The sequence below is a fragment of the Lampris incognitus genome, chromosome 5, assembly GCF_029633865.1.
Source record: "Lampris incognitus isolate fLamInc1 chromosome 5, fLamInc1.hap2, whole genome shotgun sequence".
Classification (NCBI taxonomy): Eukaryota; Metazoa; Chordata; class Actinopteri; order Lampriformes; family Lampridae; genus Lampris; species Lampris incognitus.
The window spans coordinates 15,455,904-15,482,526 of NC_079215.1; the positions used below are offsets into that span (position 1 = coordinate 15,455,904).

The 26,623-nt window shown below is 43.3% G+C and overlaps 1 protein-coding gene across 1 annotated transcript in view; it reads left to right on the forward strand.

Annotated features, from left to right (window-relative positions):
* The first annotated feature begins 1,386 nt into the window (after positions 1 to 1,386).
* The window catches only part of tbc1d9 (TBC1 domain family, member 9 (with GRAM domain)), a 33,583-nt gene continuing 8,346 nt past the window's right edge, over positions 1,387 to 26,623 (forward strand). The window contains exons 1-12 of the mRNA XM_056279979.1: positions 1,387 to 1,507; positions 15,563 to 15,673; positions 16,898 to 17,016; positions 17,648 to 17,876; positions 18,106 to 18,367; positions 19,854 to 20,061; positions 20,414 to 20,620; positions 20,862 to 21,026; positions 21,726 to 21,876; positions 24,407 to 24,621; positions 26,052 to 26,169; positions 26,252 to 26,537. Of these exons, the coding sequence (XP_056135954.1) occupies positions 1,387 to 1,507; positions 15,563 to 15,673; positions 16,898 to 17,016; positions 17,648 to 17,876; positions 18,106 to 18,367; positions 19,854 to 20,061; positions 20,414 to 20,620; positions 20,862 to 21,026; positions 21,726 to 21,876; positions 24,407 to 24,621; positions 26,052 to 26,169; positions 26,252 to 26,537 (2,192 nt within the window). The remainder of the gene's footprint in view (positions 1,508 to 15,562; positions 15,674 to 16,897; positions 17,017 to 17,647; positions 17,877 to 18,105; positions 18,368 to 19,853; positions 20,062 to 20,413; positions 20,621 to 20,861; positions 21,027 to 21,725; positions 21,877 to 24,406; positions 24,622 to 26,051; positions 26,170 to 26,251; positions 26,538 to 26,623) is intronic.

The window sequence follows — 26,623 nt, forward strand, 5'->3', positions numbered from 1 at the left end:
CAGAGGTGGAGGGGTGGACTGCCCCTGCAGCCTGCACCTGTAACGTCACCGACCCTGTGGTCTATCAAAGGGGGGGGGGCGTCCGTCAGCGAAAGGTTAAGACGAAACTTGAAATGTTGTCCGTTTATCTAAAGGCTACCCAAAAGACAAAAACAAGCAAACATACACCAGTTTGAAAGTCTACATAGTGCAACTATCCGCCAAAGAGACGCAACGTGGTCAAAACTAACCACCAGGCGACCAGGCTGATTGAAAGACTCTTTGGGGGGGGGGGGGTTGTCGATTTGGTTTCCTCGACGTGGGCTATAAGGTGGACAACCCTAATATCCCTCCAAGATCCGTTCAAATACTACCCCCCACGCCCCCCCCCCGTTCACAGGTGAACTTGCAGTCTTGCATAAAAAACAGGTCCTCGTTTGAAGGTTGCTTTGAGAGTGTCCTGACGCGCATACAAAAACAGACCTCTGATTGAAAAAAAAAAAAAATCTGACGTTTGCTCAGCACAGCAACAACATTTGTTCAAGTCTCACCGTGACACGTAACCGCAGCGAATCTACAGGCAAAACGAAAGACGGGGGGAAAAAAAGGAAAAAAAATCCAGGTGACGTAACGACGCGACCGGTCCGTGATGCGCTCGCTCGGTCTATATCGCTCCACTGGGCGGCTGGGGCAGCTTCAGTGGTCCCGTGTGTTTGGCCGCCGACGCGCCATCGTTTGATAGAAGTGGACATTTGTTAAATTTTTTTACATTTCTCGTCAGAAATTAGTCGGACTTCGTTGGCGTGAAACTGCCAACGTTTCTCGCGCTTCGCTTAGACGCGGTTACGCAAAAACAAAAACGGGAGCGTTGTCTTCGCGAAAAGGCAACGGCGTCGGCGTAGAAGTGGCTCACACCACCTGCCACAGCGGACGGACAACAAAGACCCGTCAGCGGGACCGCGACCCAACTGCCGCTATAAGCAGGCGCCCCGGGTCATGGTGGGCCACCACCTCATGGCGTTCGCTGTAAAACTGCCGGCTGTTATTGTTGTGGTGCAGGCACGGTGCGTGCGCGCATTTTGATCCGTTCGTTTTTGTGCTTGTAAAACCTCAACGGGGGGGGGGTTGTTTTTGTCTTTATTTCAGTCTTGTACGCGCTACCTTACCTTCGATGGTAATAAAGGAGCGTTATTTTAAGGCGGATGAAGAAAGAGATAGGGCCCGCAACAGAGCTTCGGTAGGCCGGAGAATACTGTCGCTGTCCCGAAGAGGCTGCGGTCAACTCGCCCTGTCGGCGGTGGCGGCAAATCCAGCTGGACACGTTTTGGTTTTCGGTGTAGTCGCTGTGTGGACGGTTTAACGTGTTCAATGCGCTCTTAACCACCAAGCTATCAACAAAAAAAAAACATGTGGGTCAATCCCGAAGATGTCCTGTTAGCGGGTGCTCTGTGGGTAACCGAACGAGCAAATCCCTACTTTATCCTCCAGAAACGGAAGGGCCATGGAAATGGTGGCGGGGGGCTTGCAGGTGAGTCTCGTCTTCTTTTACGTCTCCCATGTGTGTGGTTCCCGACCCACTCCTCAAGTTGGCTCTGTGGGCTGTCGCCCTCCAGATTTTCGTTGTAAACCCCGAATCAGTTAGGCCTGCTCGCATTTACTCGCCCAGTGACGTTACAGCGCTTCATTATGACAGGTGGGCCACGTCTGACGTGATTAATCTGTGTTGATTGTTCAGGCTGCACGGGCTATAATTTGATATCGTTTATCATCTCTCAGTGGCGCATCAGGACGAAATTCGAATGCTGTCGTGTCGTCATACGCCTATCTGTTGTCTAAATTGGGGAAAACAATATGTGACTAACGTTTCTCACTAGGTCCGAAATATTTTAGGGAGTCCCAGTGACTGCTGGGATAGGCTCCAGCATCCCCGCGACCCCGAGAGAGCAGGATAAGCGGTTATGATAATGAATGAATGAATGAATATTTTGGGGAGTATTATTTGAAATGGTTACAATTTACATTACCAAACGGTTCAGCGTGATGGGCCTCAGTTGGAATCTTGAATGGGATATTTTAGCATATATAAGCAAATATCATCAATGTCATGTAAAATGCCGTATGCTTAATGATATTTTCCACATCACCCAGTGCTATTGATTGGTTGAGTCAAGTGCAAGCAGGCCTACCTGTGCAGGGTTGCAATGGAAATCTGCAGGACAGGGGGGACTTGAGGATGGGGTAAGGAAACACTGGGTCATGGGATAATCATGTTATGCACCAATGAACGTACCAGTTCAAGTCGGCTCTCAACGATCAATGAGAATGACATGCATATTGAGTGAGAGGGCAATGACAGGTGACAGAGCACGTCATATGTCAAGGATGATGACATGCGGGTAGTGGCCATCTGTAACTATATTGCATGACCAGTCGCTTGATATTTATTTTCCGTTGCATATGTTGGCTTTTCCCTGAATGCCACTGTTGGTATTTTCTCTTAAAGTTTGCATCTCTTGTATGCTGATTGTTTGGCAGTCTTTGTTGACCTGGTTAGCACAGGCCCAGCATGTGACAAACAAACTTAACATGATCAAAACAACATGACAACATTTACAGTAGACCCAGATGTCCTCCAGAGATTAGTCCGTACTATGGTATGTCCTCATTGTTCGTTTGAAACTTGTCAATTGATGAGCTGGCTGACTGCTGATAGACTGGACTGTCCTCTGCCTGGTAAGGAGTCACTAACTGTAAACATTAAGACGGTTGTAACTGGGGCACACAGTATGCAGCTTCTGGTTGCTGCAACATCACTGAACAAAACTAACCTAAAGGAAAGAGCTGTGGTCTGTTCCCTGTTGATGCTGAATCATTCCCTTACTTCTGTCCTCTCTTCGTCTGTTTCGTTACTTATACTATCAAAAGTAGGTCAAGCAGCAGGCTTAGTGGTTTTGCAATCAATGCCTAAGGTTCATGGATGAGCCCGACTGCTACATTTTCCCTTAGTATTGTAAGTTAAGATATGGCTTACATGTCCAGAATTCAGCCTGTCAGTGTTAATTTATTCCAAAGCACATATGACCAACTTCAAATGGACTGCATCATGATAATTCCTCAAGTAATGGATAAGATGCTCCGCTTATGAAAATATTTCTTAAAGAGTAAAGATCAAGTTTAATGCTATCTGAAATATGTGCTTATTTATACACGCTTAACCCTTCATCTATAGTATGACCTATATGCTGCCAAATAGCCTAACAAAGATGTCACTTAGGCAGTTCTCTTTTTGTTTCTAAATCAGTCATTTCCTCTAAATCAGATTTATTGGCCATGTAAGTTTGCACACACATGGGATTTGACTCCAGTTTCGTGGCTCTCAGTGTACTTAACAGAATAACAGCACTACAACACAGCAATCTTCAGATATATACACAAGGGTTGACTATATACAGGTGAATGAATGGTGATGTCAACCAAACATGACTGATTTCCCCGACTAGTAATCAGTTGGAATACAGCAGTATTTGTATTTTATGCTCAGCATCCTCCAGGTTAAATGTAAGTCGCTGATTGGCTTTAGCTGCTAATAACCATGACTCGTTGGTTTAACCTGTGCTTTTCATTCTGTCACACAAGACTAAGTGCACAACGTTCTGTCATTAAGGATACACTGATGTTGTAGTAATGCATTAAATTAAGCTAGAATATTGCAAACTGGACAGTACACTAAGTTTGCAATGTCATTGCATCGATAAGTTTTTATATTTCATCGATATTCATCATCATAAACAGACATTGATTCATTATACTAGACTTTATCTGATGAACAACTGAGCATTGGCTCCACAACCTCAGTTTTTTCGCCATTGTTTCTGCTGAAGATGTGACTGTGGAAGCTGAAAGTACACTGAGTGGTGATAGGGGATGATGTCATACTTATGTAAATGGGAAAGCGGACTTGCGCCGTGTGCCAGTTGGCACTGAGAGCCCAGAGACACTGGCACTCCTTTAAAAACAATCCTACTTGGGGACAGGAGATCCCAATAGCGCCAACATTATCGGATATGGGAGAGCATCTACGGTAACTGGGCCAACCCTGATTTATCAACTAGAGAGGCTGGGGCTTGAGCTCCAGGGCTCTAGGTTAGCAGTAATTTCACTAGGTTGGAGGAAAAATTGTTTATTCGATACATAGCTCTAGCCAGTGGTGCACAGTAGAAATAGTTGAAAAGGTAGAAATTTGCATATTGCTATAGATTTGCTGTTCAATTTCTACCAAGGTTGAGGAAATAACAGAACCCCCCCCCCGAATGTCAGAGTTACAATGGAGCCGCCTCCTGTCATCTTGCAAGCAGAGCTACTACTTGCAAGATTTATGTGGGCAGTGTACCACAGTGTATATATCACAATATCTGCTTAAATATGCAAAAATGCCATATTTAATTATAAGAATATAACTGAGGTTCATCACATTGAACTGTTTATTAATGTAAAGTCTAATGTCAAAACAGAACTAGTCAGCGTTCTGGTGTACATGTTTCCTACTCCTTTATGTAGAAACATGGAACAGGGCCAGAACTCACCAGTGGCAGTCAATGTGTGTCAAGAACGATGCTTCACTTCCCTACAAAATCCCTACACCAGCGGCGCCTCGCCTTGCGTAGATGTGCATCCACTTGATGTACTGCAGCTGCTTCTATTCTTCTCCAGCATTAACAATTCATGTCGGCCCGTATTTTCTTTCGGAAAAAAGGTTTAAGAGCAGTGCTAAAAACAGAGCTTTTCATATTTGACTCGTGTCGGCTGGCATCATTTGACTTGAAGCTCTGCCTCGGTGCTGGTGTGTGTTTTGATTTAGTGAAGCCGATGCTGCAAACCCCAAAGAAAAAGAAAAGCCAGCAAAGCAAAGATGAAGAACTTATTAAAAACAGGTTGCGATGTGGAGTCTCATTTTCGTGTGTGTGGACGTGCATGTGTGTTTTCGTACATGCGTGCTTGTTTTCGTACCCATAGTTATTTATAACGTGCAGTTCACCGGCACTACCTAGTTGGATGAAAGTCCATTGAGCTGAAACAAAAGTTTGTCTGTTGTGATAGATAAACAAATAAATCCCAAAATGGGAAAAATTTACATGATGTGCTGGTGCCACAGATTTGAATTTTGAATTCAAATCTGAATTTTGGAATGGTTTTGTGAAGCACAAGAAGTTGACACGTGATGCCATTCCTTCCACAAACTAAGGACAGTGGATAACGTTGGTCAGGCACCAGTACTTTGTTCAGAGTCAACTGGCTTTGAATGTTTCAAAGCTTATTCTATACTGTGCTGATCTATGGGGCAAGCAGTGCCGTGGAGTCGATGCTCACACACTCTCACAAGCATGCCAGCGTTTAAGAATTAATCTAGCTTTAAGACAGCTCATTTCACCAAAGCGGTGACCATTACATGAACAAGTACAAAATATTTTCAAAGCCTCTGCAGAGAAGCAAGGAGTTGATCAGGTTTGGAAAGTCTGAAGGACGTATTCAGCTATGTACTGTAAATTTAGGCGGTCTGATGTTCATCTGTACACTCTTGGCCCCTTGGTGTACAGGTGGGCTCAGAAATGTAGTGGAGCGTTTATTCCAAAATCTGGAATAGTATCTAGGTGGTACCTGCCCGTTCACTCTTACGGGCACCGTAAAGCTGTTGAAAGCAGGCTGCCATTTGTTAAAATCATCACATGCCAAAAATCATGCGGTACATGTACGCAGTTAAACACCAGGGATCTGTAGAGGAGGAGTTCGTACAACCTTCTTGTCCCGGGATGTGGTTTTTGAGATCCATGAGTATTGATATGACTTCCTCTTCTAGTTAGCTGATGTGAACATTTTTGCATCCTCAAATTCAAGCTGATTATGTATTTCATGCATGTGTGCGTGCATGTGCATGTGAAAATGCATTAACATTCAGTTCAAGGGGAAAAAAGTAAAATGAGTTTCCTTTGCCATGGTTGATCATATCAGTGCATCAGGGGTCAAGAATGTTTTGTCTATTACATTGATGAAAATGGGTGATTTTAACATTGCAATAAGTTTTGGGCGTCCGGGTGGCAGTCTATTTTGTTGCCTACTAACACAGGGATTGGTGGTTTGAATCCCCGTGTTACCTCCGGCTTGGTCTGGCCGTCCCTACAGACACAATTGGCCATGTCTGCGGGTGGGAAGCCGGATGTGGGTATGTGTCCTGGTTGCTGCACTAGTGCCTCCTCTGGTCAGTCGGGGCACCTGTTCAAGGGGGAGGGGGAACTGGGGAGAATGGCGTGATCCTCCCACGTGCTGTGTCCCCCTGGCGAAACTCCTCACTGTCAGGTGAAAAGAAGCGGCGGGCGACTTCACATGTATCGGAGGAAGCATGTAGTAGTCTGCAGCCCTCCCCGGATCGGCAGAGGGGGTGGAGCAGCGACCGAGACGGCTCGGAAGAGTGGGGTAATTGGCCAAGTACAATTTGGAGAAAAAAAGGTGGGGGGGAATAAAAAAAAAACAACAACAAAAACCATTGCAATAAGCTTTGACATGAAGGCACGAATGCAGTACTGCAGGGGTGCCCAACTCCAGGCCTCGAGGGCTGCAGTGTGCGGGTATTTGTTGCAACCATGCACTACACCACGTGATTTAACTAATTCCTTTCCCTCCTTGGTCCAAGAGGTGAGCTAATTAGTTAAATCAGGTGGTGGAGTGCATGGTTGGAACAAATACCTGCAGACACTGTGGCCCTCGAGGCCTGGAGTTGGGCACCCCTGCAGTATTGCATTCCTATTGCTAAATGATTCTGTCTTGAGCTGGAGCTTCAAACGTTTGGTACTCGCAGGTATACAACATGTACCCACCACTATAGGGAGGGGTTGAGGTATGCTCCTTTAAAAAAAACAAAAGGGTGTCTGTGTCCAACGGTCTGATGGGAGATGGAGGTCAGCCAGTGAAATCATGCTTTTGTCCCCCCCTCTAGCTATTGATTGTGAGTGCTTGACTTAGCAGAACCAAGTGGGAACAGCTGTTTGGATTTATCCATGAGCTACCACAGGGAGCGCTGACTGAGCCACATCTATCCGGTCTGTATTTGCATATCGCGTGCAGTCTTTTCTGTTGCTGACTACAAGGCCTTCTTGAGCGTGTCACTTGGGTTAACATTTCGTAGGCTAACATATTACTGATGAAACAATAGTGCCCGTAGCACAGATTCATGGCTTTTGGGGTTACGGTGGAGTCTGACATTTTAAATTGCAGCAAGCCATTTTGTTTTTCTGGAGCTGGACTGGGCTGACATGTTTCATTCTGAAAAATAAAACGGCCTTTACTCAGACTCTATCCATTGCACTTACATTTCACCCATTTTAGCTATTCAAGGGTTGCCTTTTTTCTTTTTCTTTTGCTTTCTTTTTTTTTTTTTACGTGTCAAATGACAGAAGACGTTTGACAGGAAAGAGGAACGTATGAACAGAAACGTCATAAAATGATCGATCCAAGTTTGGATCAGTTTTCTGTTTATTATCTGAAATAAAAGTGATTTACGTCTTGGGGAGACTTTATTTCCTTCTGTACACAGTTGAAACATACGTCTACCCACAGGCACAGTGCAGATTTAGGCAACAATTGTACAAATAACGGGAAAATACATTTTTACTCTTGTAGTGTCTTCGTTTTTTCATTCTCATCTCGATTACATTTAAAGAATTGATGTGTCTGATCTAGCAATATGTTGTTTACAGTAGGGGGCAGTGATGCTCACAAGTCTTTAAATGCAAGTCAGAGTCAGTTTCCAAGTCTCTGTGATGGATCGGCCTAATCCACAACATGTCTATTTCTCTAAAATCCACAACCAGCTAGTTATTGCCTATTTAGCAAACAAAAATAAACATGCAAAACAAAGGCAGGGCTGTATAGTGTGAATCAATTGTTGCATTTTTTTTTAATTTAAAAAAAAATACTGTGCTAAAATATAAAGTGCCTATCACATCTGCAGGGCACGTTGTTTGGTTCAGTTGAATTCAATTAATATTAAGTTCGAGTATCTTAGAATCTAAATATTTATCTCAAGAAAACGGATAAATATTTGTCGCTACTGACCTTCTCACTTTCCATAATTTGTGCTGCAAAGTTTTTCTCAGTGGTACAATTTTTTTGCCTTACAAGCACCAGGGCTACTGTCCAAAAAAGATAAAGAAGGTCATTTGATGGACTCGTTGAAGGCCATCTCATTTAAGGACTCGTTTCTCTCATGTTTGTCAATGTTTCTGTGCCCTCCGATGTAGTATACTGTTTTCTGCTTGTGTTGTACATGAGTTTTATTTGATTGTGTTATGGTGCTATGGAAAAGCCCTTGAGCGCTCGTAAGGTATGATATAAATCATTGTTGTTGGTAGTAGGGAAAGCATATAGTAACATAACGTTGCACAGCAAGTAATGCAACAACAGTGAAAATGCTCCCCCCAACTTCCATCCATCCATCCATGCATTATCCGAACCGCTTATCCTGCTCTCAGGGTCGCGGGGGTGCTGGGGCCCATCCCAGCAGTCACTGGGTGGCAGGCGGGGAGACACCCTGGACAGGCCTGCAGGCCATCACATAGGGCCGACATATACACACACCCATATACACACATTCATACCTAGGGGCAATTTATAAGGCCGATTCACCTGACCTACATGTCTTTGGACTGTGGGAGGAAACCGGAGCCCCCAGAGGAAACCCACGCAGACACGGGGAGAACATGCAAACTCCACACAGAGGATGACCCGGGACGACCACCAAGGTTGGACTACCCGGGGGGCTTGAACCCAGGACCTTCTTGCTGTGAGGCGACCGCACTAACCACTGTGCCCCCCCCCAACTTAATCTGGGAAATTACAATGGGAGTCAAAACCTGCCCTTTTATTGCAAATCTTATCCGAGGCAAAATGCATCGTTCCCTTAAGTTTTTAATCCAGTGGGTGGGTTTGGCAGATTTCGCCTTGAAGATATGCACACGCATATTGAATTTCACAAGACCTGTGAATTCAAGGTGCGAGGCAAATAGAGTCATGCTTATTGAAATTTGTGAGGAAACGGATGACGTTTCACTTCGTCTGAAGCGCTTTGACTAAATGTTACGCTTCCGTTGTTGTAAGTAAGTGAAAGCTTCGTCCCTGAAATAGTTGGTCAATTTTTGGGAACTTCCCTTGGGTTATTTTGATGGTGGCATTTGCAAAAAATAGAAATTGTGTAAATTAGCAGAACCTTTGAGTGGATGGTGCTTCATGATAACAGCAGGGGAATGTCCCATTCACATCAAATAGATTAGCAGGTAATAGAAGTGGGCTAGTCTGTTATTACAGCTTTAACATCAGATCCCAGAAAACACCTTTTGAATGTGCAACCACGTTGCAGTTTAACTAGTGAAAAATATACCCGAAATGTCTTGGTAAATGACACATTCATCTTTAAACGTAATACATCTGCAGAGACACTTTATAAATGAGGCACATGTGTACATGCTACTAAAGCTTTGCAACACAAGGTAGGATCTGACATGAGAGGCTGTAGCTGCAGCTCCACACCGGGTCGTGTCTGCACAGCAAGCGGCGGGCAGCTTGATGATGGCTCCACTCACTGAGCTAAAAATACGAACCAATCCGGATGTATTTTCCGGTCGCCTATAAAGTTGGATGTTGTTTGTCAGCATCTTTTATTTTCATTCCCCAGTCTTTACATTTGTCCATTCTGCACCTCGGACCTGAGGTCTTTACTGTCATGAAGCTATGAAATGTGGACCTACGTGGTCTAAGCTGTCCTTTCAGATCTCGCACCCAGTAGAATGACATGTGACATAAACGGTGCAGGGCATAGCATTATAAGAAATGAGGATAAGTGAATACAATGATAAATCTTAGTTTTCACACTAGTATTGTTAGACTCTCCCGTTGTTCAAGGATCAGTCTTGGCGAAGCTGAGTCAAGTTTGAAGTCACCGAGGGACGAGCTGCAAATTGAGACTGAAATCTATTTTTATGCAACTCAAGTGTGAGTCATGGACTCAAGTCCCCATCCTTGAGAGGCACGTCTGATTTTCGTGTTGTGTTTCTGATCTCATACGCACGAAGCATCGTATCGTTCCTTAGCTGAGTCTGTTTAGGTGGAGGGTGTGCTGTTGAACCTTTTTCCAGCCTCCTTCAGCAGTAGAGAATGTATTTGCAAGTCTTGGAAATCTGACGTCTTCGAGCTGCAGTCTGTCGTGTCTCAAAAAATGGTTTCTTATGGTTGGTTTGTTGTCATGTCTATGTTAACAAAAGTGTGTGTTTATGTATGTTGGGGGGGTGGGGGTGGATAAAAAGCATGGGAGTCTATTGTCATGTGAACTGTGGTGTTTTCCATGCCAGCTGATAGAAGGAATGCTGTGTTTGAGGATGCCCCTTTCTTTCCATCACTGACTGGATGTTACAGCAGCGTTGCTTTTCCTGACCAGGGTTCACCTTCTGCACCTCTTTTAAAACGCAAAGATCCACATGTGTTAGAAAATGTTATTCACTTCGTATCCAGTGCACCTGCTAAATAAATGACTTTCTCCACTTTTGGTTGTCAATATTAAAAGTGCTGAGAAGAGGAAAAAAAATTGTGTGTTTTTAAGTGATCTGGCACTCTTTTGTGGTTTCATTTCTTGTGCTAATATCTTTGTTTCCTGTTTTAAGCCAAAATAAAAGATGAAAAAAAAATGCACAAGTAAGAAATGTTGTATAATATGCCACCATCCAGCATTCGTTTTCCAGCATTTGTTTTCCCGGAAAGTTTATTGCTTGAGTTTTTTATTAAGCACAGTAGAAATAAGTCCCGGTATATTGTGTTACTGGCATAGTAATTTATTTTCAGAATACTCACTTTTGTTGTTTTAATGTAGAGATGACTCTTTGAACCTGATCAGCCAGAAATTTTTTTTTTCCAAACCTGCAACCAATTAGTTGTCTCTCCCAAACGAATAGCAACAAGCTCTAAAATCCCATAATTTCATCAGAGCTGCTGTTTGTGGTTGTTGTAATTGGAATTTTGGAGAGGAATACATTTTTTTAGCAGGGCCAACATGTCTTTCCTATTTCCTTTTTTGGCATTTTAAAGAGGGCAGATTGGCATAGTACATATAGGTGAGTAGTTGATTAATATGCAGGTAATGTTACTTTGCATGGGGGACTCTGACTCTACATGTAGTAACTGCCGCTGCTTTTTCAGCACCTGCAAGGCGTTGGGCCTCAGTTCCAGGTCAGTATTAACGCTGCTTGCTTGACATTTGAAGTGCCCAGTGAAGCAGGTCTGATCTTTTAATCCACATAGAAAAGTTAACAGGGAGGAAAAAGTACAAGTAAATATGAATTCGGGAGAAAAAGGAGGCTGTGCAGGCAGGGCACGGTGCGTAGCATAGCATGCACACAGGGTGGAGGCACACTGTTTTGCACGTCTCGCTCTCAAACTTTTTTTTTTTTTTTTTGCAGAATTTCCCACAAAGCTCTCCTGTGTGCATGTGCTTTTTTGTTACTTTTTGGAGACCTCTTATGGTATAAACACTAACCTTGTTGGGACCAGTAGTCCTCATCAAGCCTGGTCCTAATGAGGCAAAAGGTCATTTGTAAGGTCCTGGTTAAGTTAATGGGTAAGGTGTGACTTGAGGTTAGATTAAGGTTGGGGTTAAGGTTAGGGTTTGGGTAAGGTCGTCCACAATGAATGGAAGTCAATGCAATGTGCTTGTAAGGATAGCTGCATAAACTTAAACTCATCATGTCCCAGTCAGTAAAGAGAGAAAATTCAACCTTTAGCAAACCCAATCTTAACCATCCATCAAACACAGTGTGTGTTAAATTCAATTTCCCCACTTTACTTATATATATGTAAGTTGCCAGATACAATTGGAAATAAAACCTCCACATATCTGAACATTAATGAAATATCAATCCATTACTCAGTTGTGTAAATGAATGCACCTGCCATGAAAGTATTTGCTTATTAGCTCATACACACCCTATCTTCTTAACCAAACCACATCTGATGAGGTTGACCTTCATGCATGATTACAGCCCCAAACACAGACAAAGCCAGTCAACCCTGATTAAACCTGACTGAAAACTTTGAGAAAACATGGAGTTCAAACCATCTATGGTCCACCAGCAACCTGATTTAACAGATTTTGCCATTTTGTCAAGTAGAATGGAAGTTGCGAGGTGCTTTCACCAAGTAATGTTGCTGGGGTAGTTTTATACAGTAGTTTTTTTTTTTTTTTTTAACCTTTTCACTTGTGCATTACCATATGAGAATGAAGGTGGGAAAAAAACATCTGAAACGATGTTTTCATTTAATTTCAGGCTGTAGTGCAACAAAACATTTTTCTTATATACACATAAGATGTGTGTGTGTTTTGAACAATCGCCCTTACTCTGATTATATATATATATTAGATCAATAAGTGAATCGTTTCTGAACTCACAGTGTGACATTAATCATCTTATAGATTATGGCTCATTAACTGTACCAGCACAGCATCCCGATATAGGAGTAGGACATGCACTCACGGGCAGGACCACAAAATCTAGGCTGTGGAAACCTTGATGGAGGTTTGATACAGGGTAGTGTTCTCACTTTTGCCAGATCTTTCAGTAGCCATTTGCTGGCGCCAGTCTTCTCTGGAGACTGTAATAGAGTAAATTATTACCTTTTACCACATGCCACACTCATGGACATGCTTGATGCTGGCCTTCTTGTTTCTCTTGTGTATTATCATACGGTTGGTGTCATATCTAGTGTGCTGCTTTACTGTTTACTCTATTCAGATACAGGAACTATATAATGATTTGTAACACAGTAGCTGCGGCATGCCGATGGCCATTGGGCTATCTTGATGCCTCAATATGTGCCAAATTGCAAGTCATCTGATAATAAAGTAGTACTCATTGTTGCCTACCATTAAAAAAATACTGTTGCACATTCCACAATAGTAATTTGAAAGAAAGGTCATTTAGATGAACTAGATGTAGTCAACTTTTTTTTTACCCCACTCTTCCGAGCCGTCCTGGTCGCTGCTGCACCCCCTCTGCCGATCCGGGGAGGGCTGCAGACTACCACATGCCTCCCCCGATACATGTGGAGTCGCCAGCCGCTTCTTTTCACCTGACAGAGAGGAGTTTGGCCAGGGGGACATAGCGTTTGGGAGGATCACACTATTCCCCCCAGTTCCCCCTCCCCCCGAACAGGCGCCCCGATCGACCAGAGGAGGCGCTAGTGCAGCGACCAGGACACTTACCCACATCCGGCTTCCCACCCGCAGGCACAGCCAATTACATCAGTAGGGACACCCGACCAAGCCGGAGGTAACACAGGGATTCGAACCGGCGATCTCCATGGTGGTAGGCAACGGAGTAGACTGCCACGCTACTCGCATGCCCCGTGATATAGTCAATGTTTGACAGCCTTAGCTAAAACCAATAGCTTGTGCCTACAACTGAACTGACTAACTGCAAGTAGCAGCAGTTTTACACAGAGCTAGTGCTGGATATTGATGATGATGAGGAGGACAGGTCTATTGGTTCCTAATGTTACCTCTGTAAACTAAAACCACACCCAACTTGTGCACTGTTGAGGGTTGATGGGATTGGAACATCTCCAGACTTATGCCAACTGCTGAAACCGCAGTTGGAAAAACAAATACTATGTGAAGTGTAATCTGGAAATCCCCATCCGCTCCAATATGTTTGTAAGAACCTCGCCTATTTGCCCCGGTCCCTGCACTAGATGGCATCTTATGTAAAAACTCCTCACTATTGCGCCCTAGAATTGAGCTACCAAACTTTAGAAAGAACATTGTTGCTGGTGAACAATAACACACACAATCTACCTTGTATCTATTTATTCGTGCTCTCTGGTTCGCCGGTTGACAAAAAGAGTCATAAAGCTCGCTAGTTAGCCAAGTTAAATATTGTGTCCTTTCAACTGTGCAGAAAATAATATTATTCATTGAGCTTGTCATTCACTTGCTTTGGCATTTACTCGAATCAGTGACTATGTAGAGGGGATTAAGAAGTGATCACCTGGCTTGGCATCCAGTTTTCCCTTGTGCGGCGTTTTTCTCACAGCAGTCAGATGCTGTGCTTCATTTAAGGGCAGTGGGAAGGCTGAGGATGGCGCATTTGAAGAGATAAGGGGAATTATGAACACTCACCTTCTCCACCCTTCTGTCCTGCAGCAGAAAGATATCTGATCCTCTGCGTAGTTGTTGATGCCAAACTAATGCACAACACTGACAGTTCCACATATGGTCAACTATCTCCGTAATATCAGATTTGCCTAGACACATAAATCATACATGCACAAAGAAGTGATATTACATCCTTTGCTCTGCAGTTTTTCAGCTGGCTTGCAAAAAAAAAAAAGCATGAATAAGAGAACAAGTGAATACTAAAGCAAACGGTTAAAAATGTGTTGTTGCTAGAGCCCAATAAAGCTAAGGTACAAAGGTAAGGTTTACATGCCCAGACAATCAGCAGTGCATTCAAAATTACATGCTCGATCTAACCTTTAACCCTAAACTATCTAAACTTATCCCTAAACGTAACCACTGTCTAACCCCACCCCCAAACTGAACCACCATCTAGCCACGGGTACCGCCCCTCTGTGCAGTGGCAATTCTAAGGGGGGGCCAGTGCCCCCATAATATTAAGCCTGGACCCCCCTCTGGCCCCCCTAACTGTGGCGAATATTTTCGTAAGGATTAATGTATGGATGCCATAGATTTTACATTTGTGGTTTTACAGTATAATATATGACAATTGAATACTGAGGTAATTTAAATCCGGTTGAGTTCAAATCTGAGCGGATAAAAGGATCACAGCGGCCCCTTTTCGCAAATCTACTTAACTGTGAATCAGTGAATCAGAATTTACTTTTTTACATTTTCATCCCACATTTATTCCCAGAGAGGGGAAACTGTAATTAATGGGCAGTGATAAATAAAATGTACATTAACACTGATTGAGTATTCATGTGTTTATTGTTATATGTCTATCGTTTGTCATTTGGAGAACCAAATTTATGGAGGTGGTGGTATCTAACAGTTGTGCTTAATATATTAGGTGCCCCTAAAATCGCATCTGACCCCAGCCTGCCCCCCCCCCCATTTGAAATGGTCTAGAACTGCCACTGTCTCTGTGCCTTTGCTTCATGGGGATCTGGCATCAACCTTGAAAATTTGGCCTGTGGATAGTTTCTTCAAAAATCTCGTCATTGACATCCTCCCTTCAGAGCCATAACAAAATGGCCTAGAAACAATTAACACACTACATTCTTTGGTACCTTGCATGGTCATTAGTGTCCATAGATGCTAAAAGGGAACCCCGATTGTTAATTGTCCCCGTGCAGTGTGTTTTATGACACAGGACACATGAATTTGAGGTCCAACTTGGAGTCCTTGCTGTGTTTTATAAGCTGCAATTCCTTTTTTTTTTTCATTTTTCATTATCAATATTTTTTGACAGTGGTCCTATATTCAGTATATTCTTTCTCTGTATTTACAATATTCTTCATTTTTTTTCCACAGGTCTACTGGTGGGGACCTTGGATGTGGTCCTGGACTCCAGTGCTCGAGTGGCTCCATATAGAATCCTGTACCAGACACCCGACTCCTTAGTGTACTGCATTATCGCTCATGGTATATACTTTGTAGATGCTCTGCACCCTCTTATCTCACTTAAGCCAAACATTTTGCTCACTCATCTATTAAGAGTAAACCATGGTGTGTAGTTTTATCTGCTTTGTAAATCTTACCAAACCAAATGCTGTTTAAATTAACAGTCTTCAGAGGCTTTAGAGTTGCTTCTGGAAAGGACTGTCTTTCTTTTAACCTCTTATGAATCCCACCCCCACCGACTACTTCAACCATGATGTTCTCAAACCCTGCCCTCCCTCATTATTGGCCAAATCCCAAGCATTACGTCATTCCCCAGTGCTCTTCCAAGGCAAGACTGAGTAAACGGATACAGCAATCAATGCTCAAATACGAGTGGGCATCATGATTTAGTATCCCTCTGTGTTTCACAGTAAGGGGATCTGTTTTGTATAAATTCTTACTTGTACATTGTTTAGCAGAAATGGCACGATCTCACGTGTTTTAGAAATGCAAATCTTTAATTTAGGAGGATGTCACACAACAATAATTCAGGAGTAATGCTGATACTGTAATGTAGTGGGGACACTTGAAAAAACAGTGAAAATGATGGCACAAAGGGCTTCTGTGGGTGTGTGTGTGCATGTGTGCGCACAACTATGTTCAGTCAAGCATTACTAAGAGTGACTACCAAGGGATGAAAAAATGGTCTATTGTACTTTTCTGTGTAAAATGGAAGAACACAAACGACTACCCTGGCCTGTAAATGGAAATTTCTCCCTTCTTCGCTTCACTCCCTCTAATCCGGCCATCCTTGGCCTAGAGATGGAGGGAGAGAAAGTGGAGGGGTCACATGGCTAATGCAGTAGGTATGCTCCACAGAGCTGTGGAGCATATCACCAGAGAAATTGATGAAGGATGGTGGCTCATAGAGGGCAAACAATGTTGCAGGTGATTTCTACTGTGGGAAACTTAATCCCGTGAATCATCACTCAAGCTCAGCAATGAGCACAATGTTCAGTTAAGTGTCAACACGTGAACATTACATGAAGAAAAAAATAATTTGATATTTGTAAGAAAAATAAATTAAGACGTTGTCCAACACTAGCGGCGAGTCAGCGAGGGTAATGTGGTCCCAAATCAGAGACATTACACTTGAATCCCATCAGGAACTCGCTACATTTCTCCTCATTGCCTCCTTGCTTTCTTCATTTTCAGTCTGTACCTCCTCTCTCTGACCCCCCCCACCCCTCAACCTCTCCTCCTCAGGGACCTCCCGTAAAGAGATCACAGAGCACTGGGAGTGGCTAGAGCACAATCTACTACAGACTCTTTCCATCTTTGATAATGAAAATGATATTACCACCTTCGTCAAGGGAAAAGTGCAAGTAACTACCCATTTCTCTGCAGTCAATAACTTGTGTGCTTTTGCTCATTTGAAATTCAAAGTTCTTCTGTGCTAAGTTCTATCCAGTGTTTGATCATGTTTGGCCACCAATGCGAGCTAATTTTTCATTTTTATTTCAACAATGTGATTTATGAATTCTTTTAATTTCTTTAATACATAATTGAATAATTTTGTTTATAATAGGCGGCATGGTGGCACAATGGTTAGCGTAGTCGCCTCACAGCAAGAAGGTTCTGGGTTTGAGCCCCGGGGTAGTCCAACCTAGGGGGTCGTCCTGGGTCATCCTCTGTGTGGAGTTTGCATGTTCTACTCTACTACGTACTAAATTGCCCCCAGGTATGAATGTGTGTGTGTATATGTTGGCCCTGTGTGATGGCCTGGTGGCCTGTCCAGGGTGTCTCCCTGCCTGCCACCCAATGACTGCTGCAATAGGCTCCAGCATCCCCGCAACCCTGAGAGCAGGATAAGCGGTTCAGATAATGGATGGATGAATGGATGTTTACACTACAGAGCTAAGCTTTTATTTTGTGGTTAGTACACTCACACTTCACAAACGCTATCCCAACATATAATGCATCATCCCAATTTCTGTCTCGATCTTCCCCCCTCAGGGCATCATAGCAGAATTCAACAAGAATCATGATGTTAAAGAGGATGACGACACAGAGAAATTCAAGGAAGCCATTGCTAAGTTTCGAAAGCTGTTTGGCATGCCAGATGAGGAGAAGCTGGTCAACTATTACTCCTGCAGTTACTGGAAGGGCAAGGTTCCCCGGCAGGGATGGCTGTACCTCAGCATCAACCACCTCTGCTTCTACTCCTACCTGCTAGGGAAAGAAGGTAGGACATTTTATACTGTCAAACACTACTGACCTAGTTGCAAGGGGTCTCTCACACACACACACACACACACACACACACACACACACACACACATGCAAACAAAGAAATATACAGGCAGTTCTGTTGAAATGTCTTGTCCTCAGTCTTTAATTCTTTCTGCATCTGTCTTTAATTTTACCACTTGAATTGCCTTCTTTTATATCTGGAGTATTTGTTTCTCCCTCAGCAAAACTGGTTGTGCGTTGGGCAGACATCACCCAGCTAGAGAAGAGTGCCACACTGCTGCTGCCTGATGTGATCAAGGTCAGCACACGCGCCAATGAGCACGTCTTCTCAGTCTTCCTTAACATCAATGAAACCTTCAAGCTGGCGGAGCAGCTGGCTAACATTGCCATGCGTCAGCTCTTGGACAACAAGGGCTTCGAACAGGACCGCTCGCTGCCCAAACTCAAGAGGAAGTCACCGAAGAAGGTGTCTGCACTCAAGAGGTGAGCAACGATGCCTGTCCCGCATTGAGATGTTTGAACCTCAACAAATTTAATTTCTTTAAGACCATTAAAGTTAATAGTCTTGCAGTATATAGGTGCTTTTAGTTCTGCTATGGCTGTGATTTCTTCAACCCAAATAGGACAAACACACCTAAGTTTTTTTTTCTTCTTGTAAATAGGAGTAATTCGTTAACTAACTAAAATTCCGAGTGTGTGGAAAGACTACGTGGAACAAAATAATTAAATGAACTAAAAAATGAAAGTTATAAAGATAGATATAAAATAATAAAATGAATAAAAGCAATGCGTTAAAGCTATGAATAATGAATGGTAAATGAATTGACAGAATGAATAATAAATAGCTGTATCTGAAGTAGGGCGGCACGGTGGTGCAGTCGTTAGCGCGGTCGCCTCACAGCAAGAAGGTCCTGGGTTCCGAGCCCCGGGGTAGTCCAACCTTGGTGGGTCATCCCGGGTCGTCCTCTGTGTAGAGTTTGCATGTTCTCCCCATGTCTGCGTGGGTTTCCTGCCACAGTCCAAAGACATGTAGGTCAGGTGAATTGGCCATACTAAATTGTCCTGAGGTATGAGTGGGTGTGTGTATGTGTGTGTCAACCCTGTGATGGCCTGGCGGCCTGTCCAGGGTGTCTCCCCGCCTGCTGCCCAATGACTGCTGGGTTAGGCTACAGCATCCCCGCGACCCTGAGAGCAGGATAAGCGGTTCAGTTAATGGATGGATGTATCTGAAGTAAGGTTAACATTTAGGGTGAAAATCTGCCTGATGCGTGTGACTCTTATTATGACAGTGCTGTTATTGAAAGATGATCTCCATAGGGTCCTGCTGACAATGTGTAGCAGTTAGCCAGTCATAAGCTCTTTCAGAAAAACCAAATGGGTGTTCAGACATAGGCTGTGACAGAAAGCAGCAATAGTTGTGCAATAGTTGTAAGGTATGATGTGAGGGGTTGTGTAATTTGTTGCCTTGCTTTTGTTATTGTTGCTTGGATAATAGTTACAATGTGCTTTTATTTCTGATTTATTGTGTGTGCAGTATGTTGTTTTATACTATGTAGACAGCTATTGTGTGCAGCAGCTGTATCCAAGACAAACTTGACTGTAGTGACAAAGTTAACCAAACCTGAACCTGGCTACCCACTGTCTGTGGCTATTTCTAAATATTTTTGTACTCGTGCTCTTTTTTAACTTACTTTTAGCTTTTGGTTTTCATCTGTGTATGTCTTATACTGTGTTTGCTGTATTTGTCTATGTCTGTTTTGCACTGTTTGGCGAAGCCGCAGCCCTTATTTCATTTTTAACATGTGCCTGCACATTGTTTTTAATGACAATAAATTGAATTGAATTGAATTGAGTGAAATTGAATTGAAAGTGTATTATATCCTTTATCTTTGCCTTATGTCTCATGGCCAACGGTTAAATTTACATCAATCTTTGTTGTCTGTTAATCATTGTGTGTTTCCTCTTTCAGGGATCTGGATGCTAGAGCTAAGAGTGAGCGTTACAGAGCCCTATTTCGTTTACCAAAGGATGAGAAACTTGATGGGCACACTGACTGCACCCTGTGGACCCCCTTCAATAAAATGCACATCCTGGGACAGATGTTCGTCTCCACCAACTACATCTGCTTCACCAGCAAGGAAGAAACCCTGTGTAGCCTCATCATTCCCCTTCGTGAGGTCAAATTCAATTGCCTGTTGAATTTCACATAAAGTGGATTTTGAAACATGTTGGGGGTAGTTCATTATTGAGGAGACGTAATTCGATGTTAGAATAAACTAAAAATGTTGACAGACATAAAACACAATCAAATGTATAGAAACTGAGTAAACATCAAATTAAAGAAAATGCTCTAGAAACACAACACACACACACACTCACACACGCACACACACACACACAAAGCAGACAATAACACCCAGTTGCAGTCAAATATCTTGCATACAAAGTCTGCTTCTGAATCGTAATAAACATCTCTTGCTCCCTTGATTTTGACTATGTCAACTAATTTTGTCACTAATTTTCTTACAGGTGACCATCGTGGAAAAGGCAGACAGCTCCAATGTGCTGCCGAGCCCACTGTCTATCAGCACCAAGAACCGAATGACCTTCTTGTTTGCAAATCTCAAAGACCGAGACTTCCTGGTCCAAAGGATCTCTGATTTCCTACAGCAGACAACTTCCAAGATCTACATGGAGAGAGAACTTACTGGCAGCCTAAACAGCTCAGATGATGAGGTGATGAAAGTTCAGTGTACTTACCAACCGCCGAGTCCAAGGATTAAACCTCCAAAAGACGTGTGTTGTTGTTGTTTTGTTTTTTTTAACTCCATGATATAATAATATAGAGAGGGTAGGCTAAAAGCTAACAAGAAATGGAGCCTGGGGAAGAAATGTATTGGATTGACTGTAAACAGTGGTGATGGTGTCCACTCCAAAGCTGTAAATGCCTGTAAACATAGCCTTGTGTTCCCGCCAGGCATACTCCCAGCATGGGTCGCTGCTGTCTAGCAGCCCTCAACGGAGCTTGGGTTCAGACAGTGAGCGTCAGTTCAATCTCAATGACAGCAGTGTTCCCACTGCCACACAGGCCCTCATGACCATGTACCGCCGGCGCTCGCCAGAGGAGTTCAATCCCAAACTGGTGAGTTCAGTGTGCTTTGTTTAGTGAGATGACTCGTATTTAATATTCCTGTATGACAGACTATGTTCTGAGACCCTGTGTTGTATGTGCTCAAGACTTAATTGGATACCCTGGAACTGTGAACTTTAGTTGTTTGGTGATGCAAAATAACTGCTAAAATATGGAACGTTTTATTTCTCCCTCTCTGGCCTGTCTATTTGATACTAAGGGCTAGATAGTTTAGGGCATACAGTGGCCACTGGTTTCAGTGAAGACTCAAAATTGCATGCAAACACTGCTAGAATCTGTTTCTAACAATGCTCATGTCCAATTTTGAGAAACTGAACAACAAATGTAGAAACCGTCTCCCACAATGGCCCAGGTGCCAGACATTTTTAACAAAAATCTAAATGTCACTGAATACATTTAGATGACATTTAGTTTGCATGTCTGTGAAAATTGGCTGAGACGTAAGTGCAGCCCTGAAATGCAAATTTAGCAGATTGTTTTGGCTTTAAGTCAGGCTACACATATTTCAGATATTGCTAGGCTTAGACTCTGTGAAGAGTGCAAGACATCGGGGCAGGATATGGAACAAAGGAAATTAAATTCAGTGACCTGGTCTTGTGAGCTGGTGTCGAAAACCTGCAGCTGTGTGGAAAGGAGTTAACTGAAGCACAAAAGGCTGTCTCAGGAATATTTCTTTCTCTGTTCACTCAGGCAAAGGAGTTTCTGAAGGAGCAGGCATGGAAGAACCATTTCACAGAATATGGACAGGGGGTGTGTATGTACCGCACTGAGAAGACGAAGGAGCTAGTCCTGAAGGGCATACCTGAGAACATGAGAGGAGATCTTTGGCTCCTCTTCTCTGGTGAGCACCCATTCAAAGAGACCCCAGATAAGCTCAGACACACTTTGTGTCTCTTTTTGAGAATACATTATTCATCCATCCATTATCCAAACCGCTTATCCTGCTCTCAGGGTCACGGGGATGCTGGAGCCTATCCCAGCAGTCATTGGGCAGCAGGTGGGGAAACACCCTGGACAGGCTGCCAGTCTATTATTGCCAGTTATAATTGGGATCACAGTTAATACAATTTTTAAGAACTTTTTATGGGGTATTCAACATGATCAGTATTTACATAATAATCGAACTGGAAATGTATGTATTAGAAATACAAAACAACATATCCAAACAAAAAACGAAAACAATATAGGACAAGACCATAACAACGATGACCAAAAAAAAAAGTTAATTTAATTTTATTTTATATAGATTTTTATATGTAGCCTGTATCCTTATCCTGGTTGGATGAGGTTGAGGATATGATACATCCTGGTAATACAAGAGGCCTGGTATATGTGTGCAGGACACCCAAGGTGAAATGTACCGTCTGAAGTTATTGAACGATGACAATGACAATGGTGTCGATACCAGATTTAAAATTGTTGGTGAATGCGGACGTAATGTTGCCACACAAAGAAAAAAAGATTTGAAAATACAGCAAGAACAATGATAAATGATCACAATCTAGTAAGACACATAATTCACAAAGTTTGATCTTATTACTTTTTTGTGGTGTTTCTTTTATATACATATCTATATATCTTTATCTATATATCTATATATATCTATCTATATATATCTATATCTATATATCTATCTATATATATATATATATATATATAATGAATGGTTACACATACGTAGTAGAACAGCTCTCTGTTTGCATAGTTTTGCCAAGTCAGCTAATTGAAAATATTTATTGAAAAATGCAATTAGAACAAAAATCGAAATGTAGTTTGACCTTTGCAAAGCAGACCATACTTATTTACAGTAATTTATTGCTATAGCTGTTTACATTTGCATACAGCATGCACCGCTATTACTTATATACATAAACATTACAGCAATTCTTAAGAAAAAGACGTGTGTGTGTGATGCAGGAGCAGCCCTTTAAAATTAACCATCGGGTGAACTAAACTATGTGGAGACACTGCAGTCTGGGGTCCTTGCATAACAATGTGATAAAAGGTTTGGTTAAGCCCTGTTCTTTGTTTACATTCCTACTGGTGTGTCATACACTGAAAAGAAGATAGTGTTCCTCTCCACCCACGGAGAGCTTGGTTACAAACAACTTATCTCTCTTCCCTTTGTGACCTATTGAAGTCACATTGCTGTTGTCCTAGTTTATCTGTTGTACGTTTACCTGAGCATCCTTCATAAACATACTCTAAAAATATGGGTTTGTTTTCACCCGCATCCTACACAAACCTCCACAATCGGGTAGCGTAGATGAAAAAAAAAATTCACTATTTGTTCCAGCATCGTGTGTAATGTTGGAAGAGTGAGTGCAGAAACGGGTTAAGTGAGCTTGGTCCCTAAGGCATGTTGGCCAAGACACTGCTAACACTGGCAGAGACACTGGCCTGTTGCTTTTCCACAGTTTGATCAAAAATAGGTGAACAAAACTTCTGATACAGGGAGTTTAGTTTAACAGGATAATCAAGCTTGTTGCTGTTGAAGAGACACTTGATGAGACCATATTTAATATTTTCTAACCCCGTTAAAATCTCAACACATTCTCAGGGCATCCAGGTAGCGTAGCAGTCTATTCTGTTGCCAACCAACACGGAGATCGCCGGTTCGAATCCCCGTGTTATCTCTGGCTTGGTCAGGCGTCCCTACAGACACGATTGGCTATGTCTGTGGGTGGGAAGCCAGATGTGGGTATGTGTCCTGGTTGCTGCACTAGTGCCTCCTCTGGTTGGTCAGGGCTCCTGTTTGGGGGGAGGGGGCTACTGGGGGGAATAGCGTGATCCTCCCATGTGCTACGTCCCCCTGGCGAAACTCCTCACTGTCGGGTGAAAACAAGCGGCTGGCGACTCCACATGTATCGGAGGTGGCATGTGGTAGTCTGCAGCCCTCCCCGAATCGGCAGAGGGGGTGGAGCAGCGACCAGAACGGCTCGGAAGAGTGGGGTAATTGGAAAGGTACAATTGGGGGGGGAAAAAGGGGGAAACCCCCCCCCCCCAAAAAAAATCTCAACACATTCTCTCACAAAATGCTGATGGTTCAAATTTATATTTAACTGTTCTTATAGCACAAAATGTTGATTAAGTAGTTTGAAAAAATATGTTTACATACTTGAACATTTATAACTTGAGGATAATTTATGATGAACTTAATGGGTTTTTTTTTCCTTAAAATTTATAACTACCGCAGCACTGGCATACGGTACAACTATACAAGTTGTGATAACATCTTTTGTGTCAATTTCACACATATAAAAATCAGCCATCTAATCTTCAGCCTCTTATACTGACAGAGATATTGGAATGGTCTGTGGCTAGCTCCCATAGAAAAACTTCTTTAATATGGCTGTAATTTGTGCCTGCAGGTGCAATTAATGAGATGGCCACCCATCCGGGATACTACGAGGATCTGGTGGAGAAGTCAATGGGCAAGTACAACCTGGCAACAGAGGAGATCGAGAGGGACCTGCACCGCTCTCTCCCTGAGCATCCTGCCTTTCAGAATGAGATGGGCATCGCTGCCCTTCGCAGGGTTCTCACAGCTTACGCATTCAGAAACCCTAACATTGGATACTGTCAGGTAGGTCAGTTAAAAGTACTGTGTTTTTATTTCCACACAAACATTGAAACTGGCCAATAGAAGGGCGTCCAGGTTGCGTAGCGGTCTATTCCATTGCCTACCGACACAGGGATCACTGATTCGAAGGGATCACCGGTTTGAATCCCTGTGTTACCGCCTGGTCAGCTGTCTCTACAGACACAATTGGCCGTGTCTGCGGATGGAAGCTGGACGTGGGTATGTGTCCTGGTCGCTGCACTAGCGCCTCCTCTGGTTGGTCAGGGCACCCGTTCAGGGGAGGGGGAACTGGGGGGAATAGCGTGATCCTCCCACGTGCTACATCCCCCTGGTGAAACTCCTGAATGTTGGGGGAAAAGAAGTGGCCAGTGACTTCATGTATCGGAGGAAGCGTGTGGTAGTCTGCAGTCCTCCCCGGATCGGCAGAGGGGGCGGAGCAGTGACCAGCATGGCTCAGAGGAGTGGTGTAATTGGCTGGGTACAATTGGGAAGAAAAAGAGGCGGGGGGGGGGCTGGCCAATAGACACTAGAGGACTTTGGAGTCTTAAATTGGCCCAAGTTTGATTTTGCCTGCTCCTTTCGTTTGCCATTTTTCTCAGAAACTTTGCTTTGACATTACTTGCAAAGCAAAGGGACAACAACAGCACATTTAGCAGTAACACTAGCCATTTATCAATAACGCTAGCCACTTAGCAATAACACTAGCCACTTAGACACCACCTATTAACCATCACCATGCTATATAACCTTGTAAGGTGTGCTAAATAGATTATTTTGATAGTAAACAGTTCATGAGATTATTTTGATAGTAAACAGATCATCAGCCAGCATGCGGGGTTTGCAAAATTAGATTTTTTTTTGTAATGTAATCTCTCTGTCTCTCTCTCTGTCTCTCTTATCGAAAGAAAGAGTGAGTTATAGAGAGATGATCATAATTACATAAATTACAATCTGTAAATTAAATTATGAGATATTCTGTAGTTGGTTTTTATGATTTAAAATTCAAAACCGTTGGCCTACCAACACAAGGATAGCCGGTTCGAATCCCCATGTTACCTCCGGCTTGGTCGGGCGTCCCTGCAGACACAACTGGCCGTGTCTGTGGGTGGGAAGCCGGATGTGGGTATGTGTCCTGGCCGCTGCACTAGCGCCTCCTCTGGTCGGTCGGAGGGGGGGGGAACTGAGGGGAATAGCGTGATCCTCCCACGCGCTACGTCCCCCTGGCGAAACTCCTCAATGTCAGGTGAAAAGAAGCGGCTGGCGACTCCGCATTTATCGGAGGAGACATGTGGTGGTTTGTGGCCCTCCCCGTATCGGCAGAGGGGGTGGAGCAGAGACCGGGATGGTTCAGAATAGTGAGGTAATTGGACGGGTACAATTGGGGAGAAAAATCATGCATCTGATGGCTATTAATGTTATTCCTCCCCACACAGGCAATGAATATTGTTACATCGGTGTTGCTGCTCTATGCCAAAGAAGAGGAGGCTTTTTGGTTGCTTGTGGCTTTATGTGAGCGGATGCTGCCAGATTATTACAACACCAGGGTTGTAGGTCAGTATATTTACATGTTAGTATGTTTTGTGTTTTTGTTTTTTGTGGTAGACAAAAATGTACTTTGTTTCATTTCATTCAGGAGCACTCGTGGACCAGGGTGTATTTGAAGAGCTGGCCCGAGAGTACGTTCCCCAGCTGTATGATTGCATGCAAGACCTCGGGGTCATCTCCACCATTTCACTCTCGTGGTTCCTTACCCTTTTTCTATCGGTTATGCCGTTTGAAAGTGCGGTAGTGGTGGTGGACTGCTTCTTCTACGAGGGCATCAAGGTCATCTTTCAGCTGGCACTTTCAGTGCTGCATGCCAACATCCACCAGCTACTAGGCTGCAAAGATGACGGCGAGGCAATGACTGTACTGGGCAGGTAAGGAGGGGGCAAATGCAGTCAATTCTCATTTACCCAATTCAGCATGGGTATGACAGATAGACAACAGTCTCTCCTTTGATCCA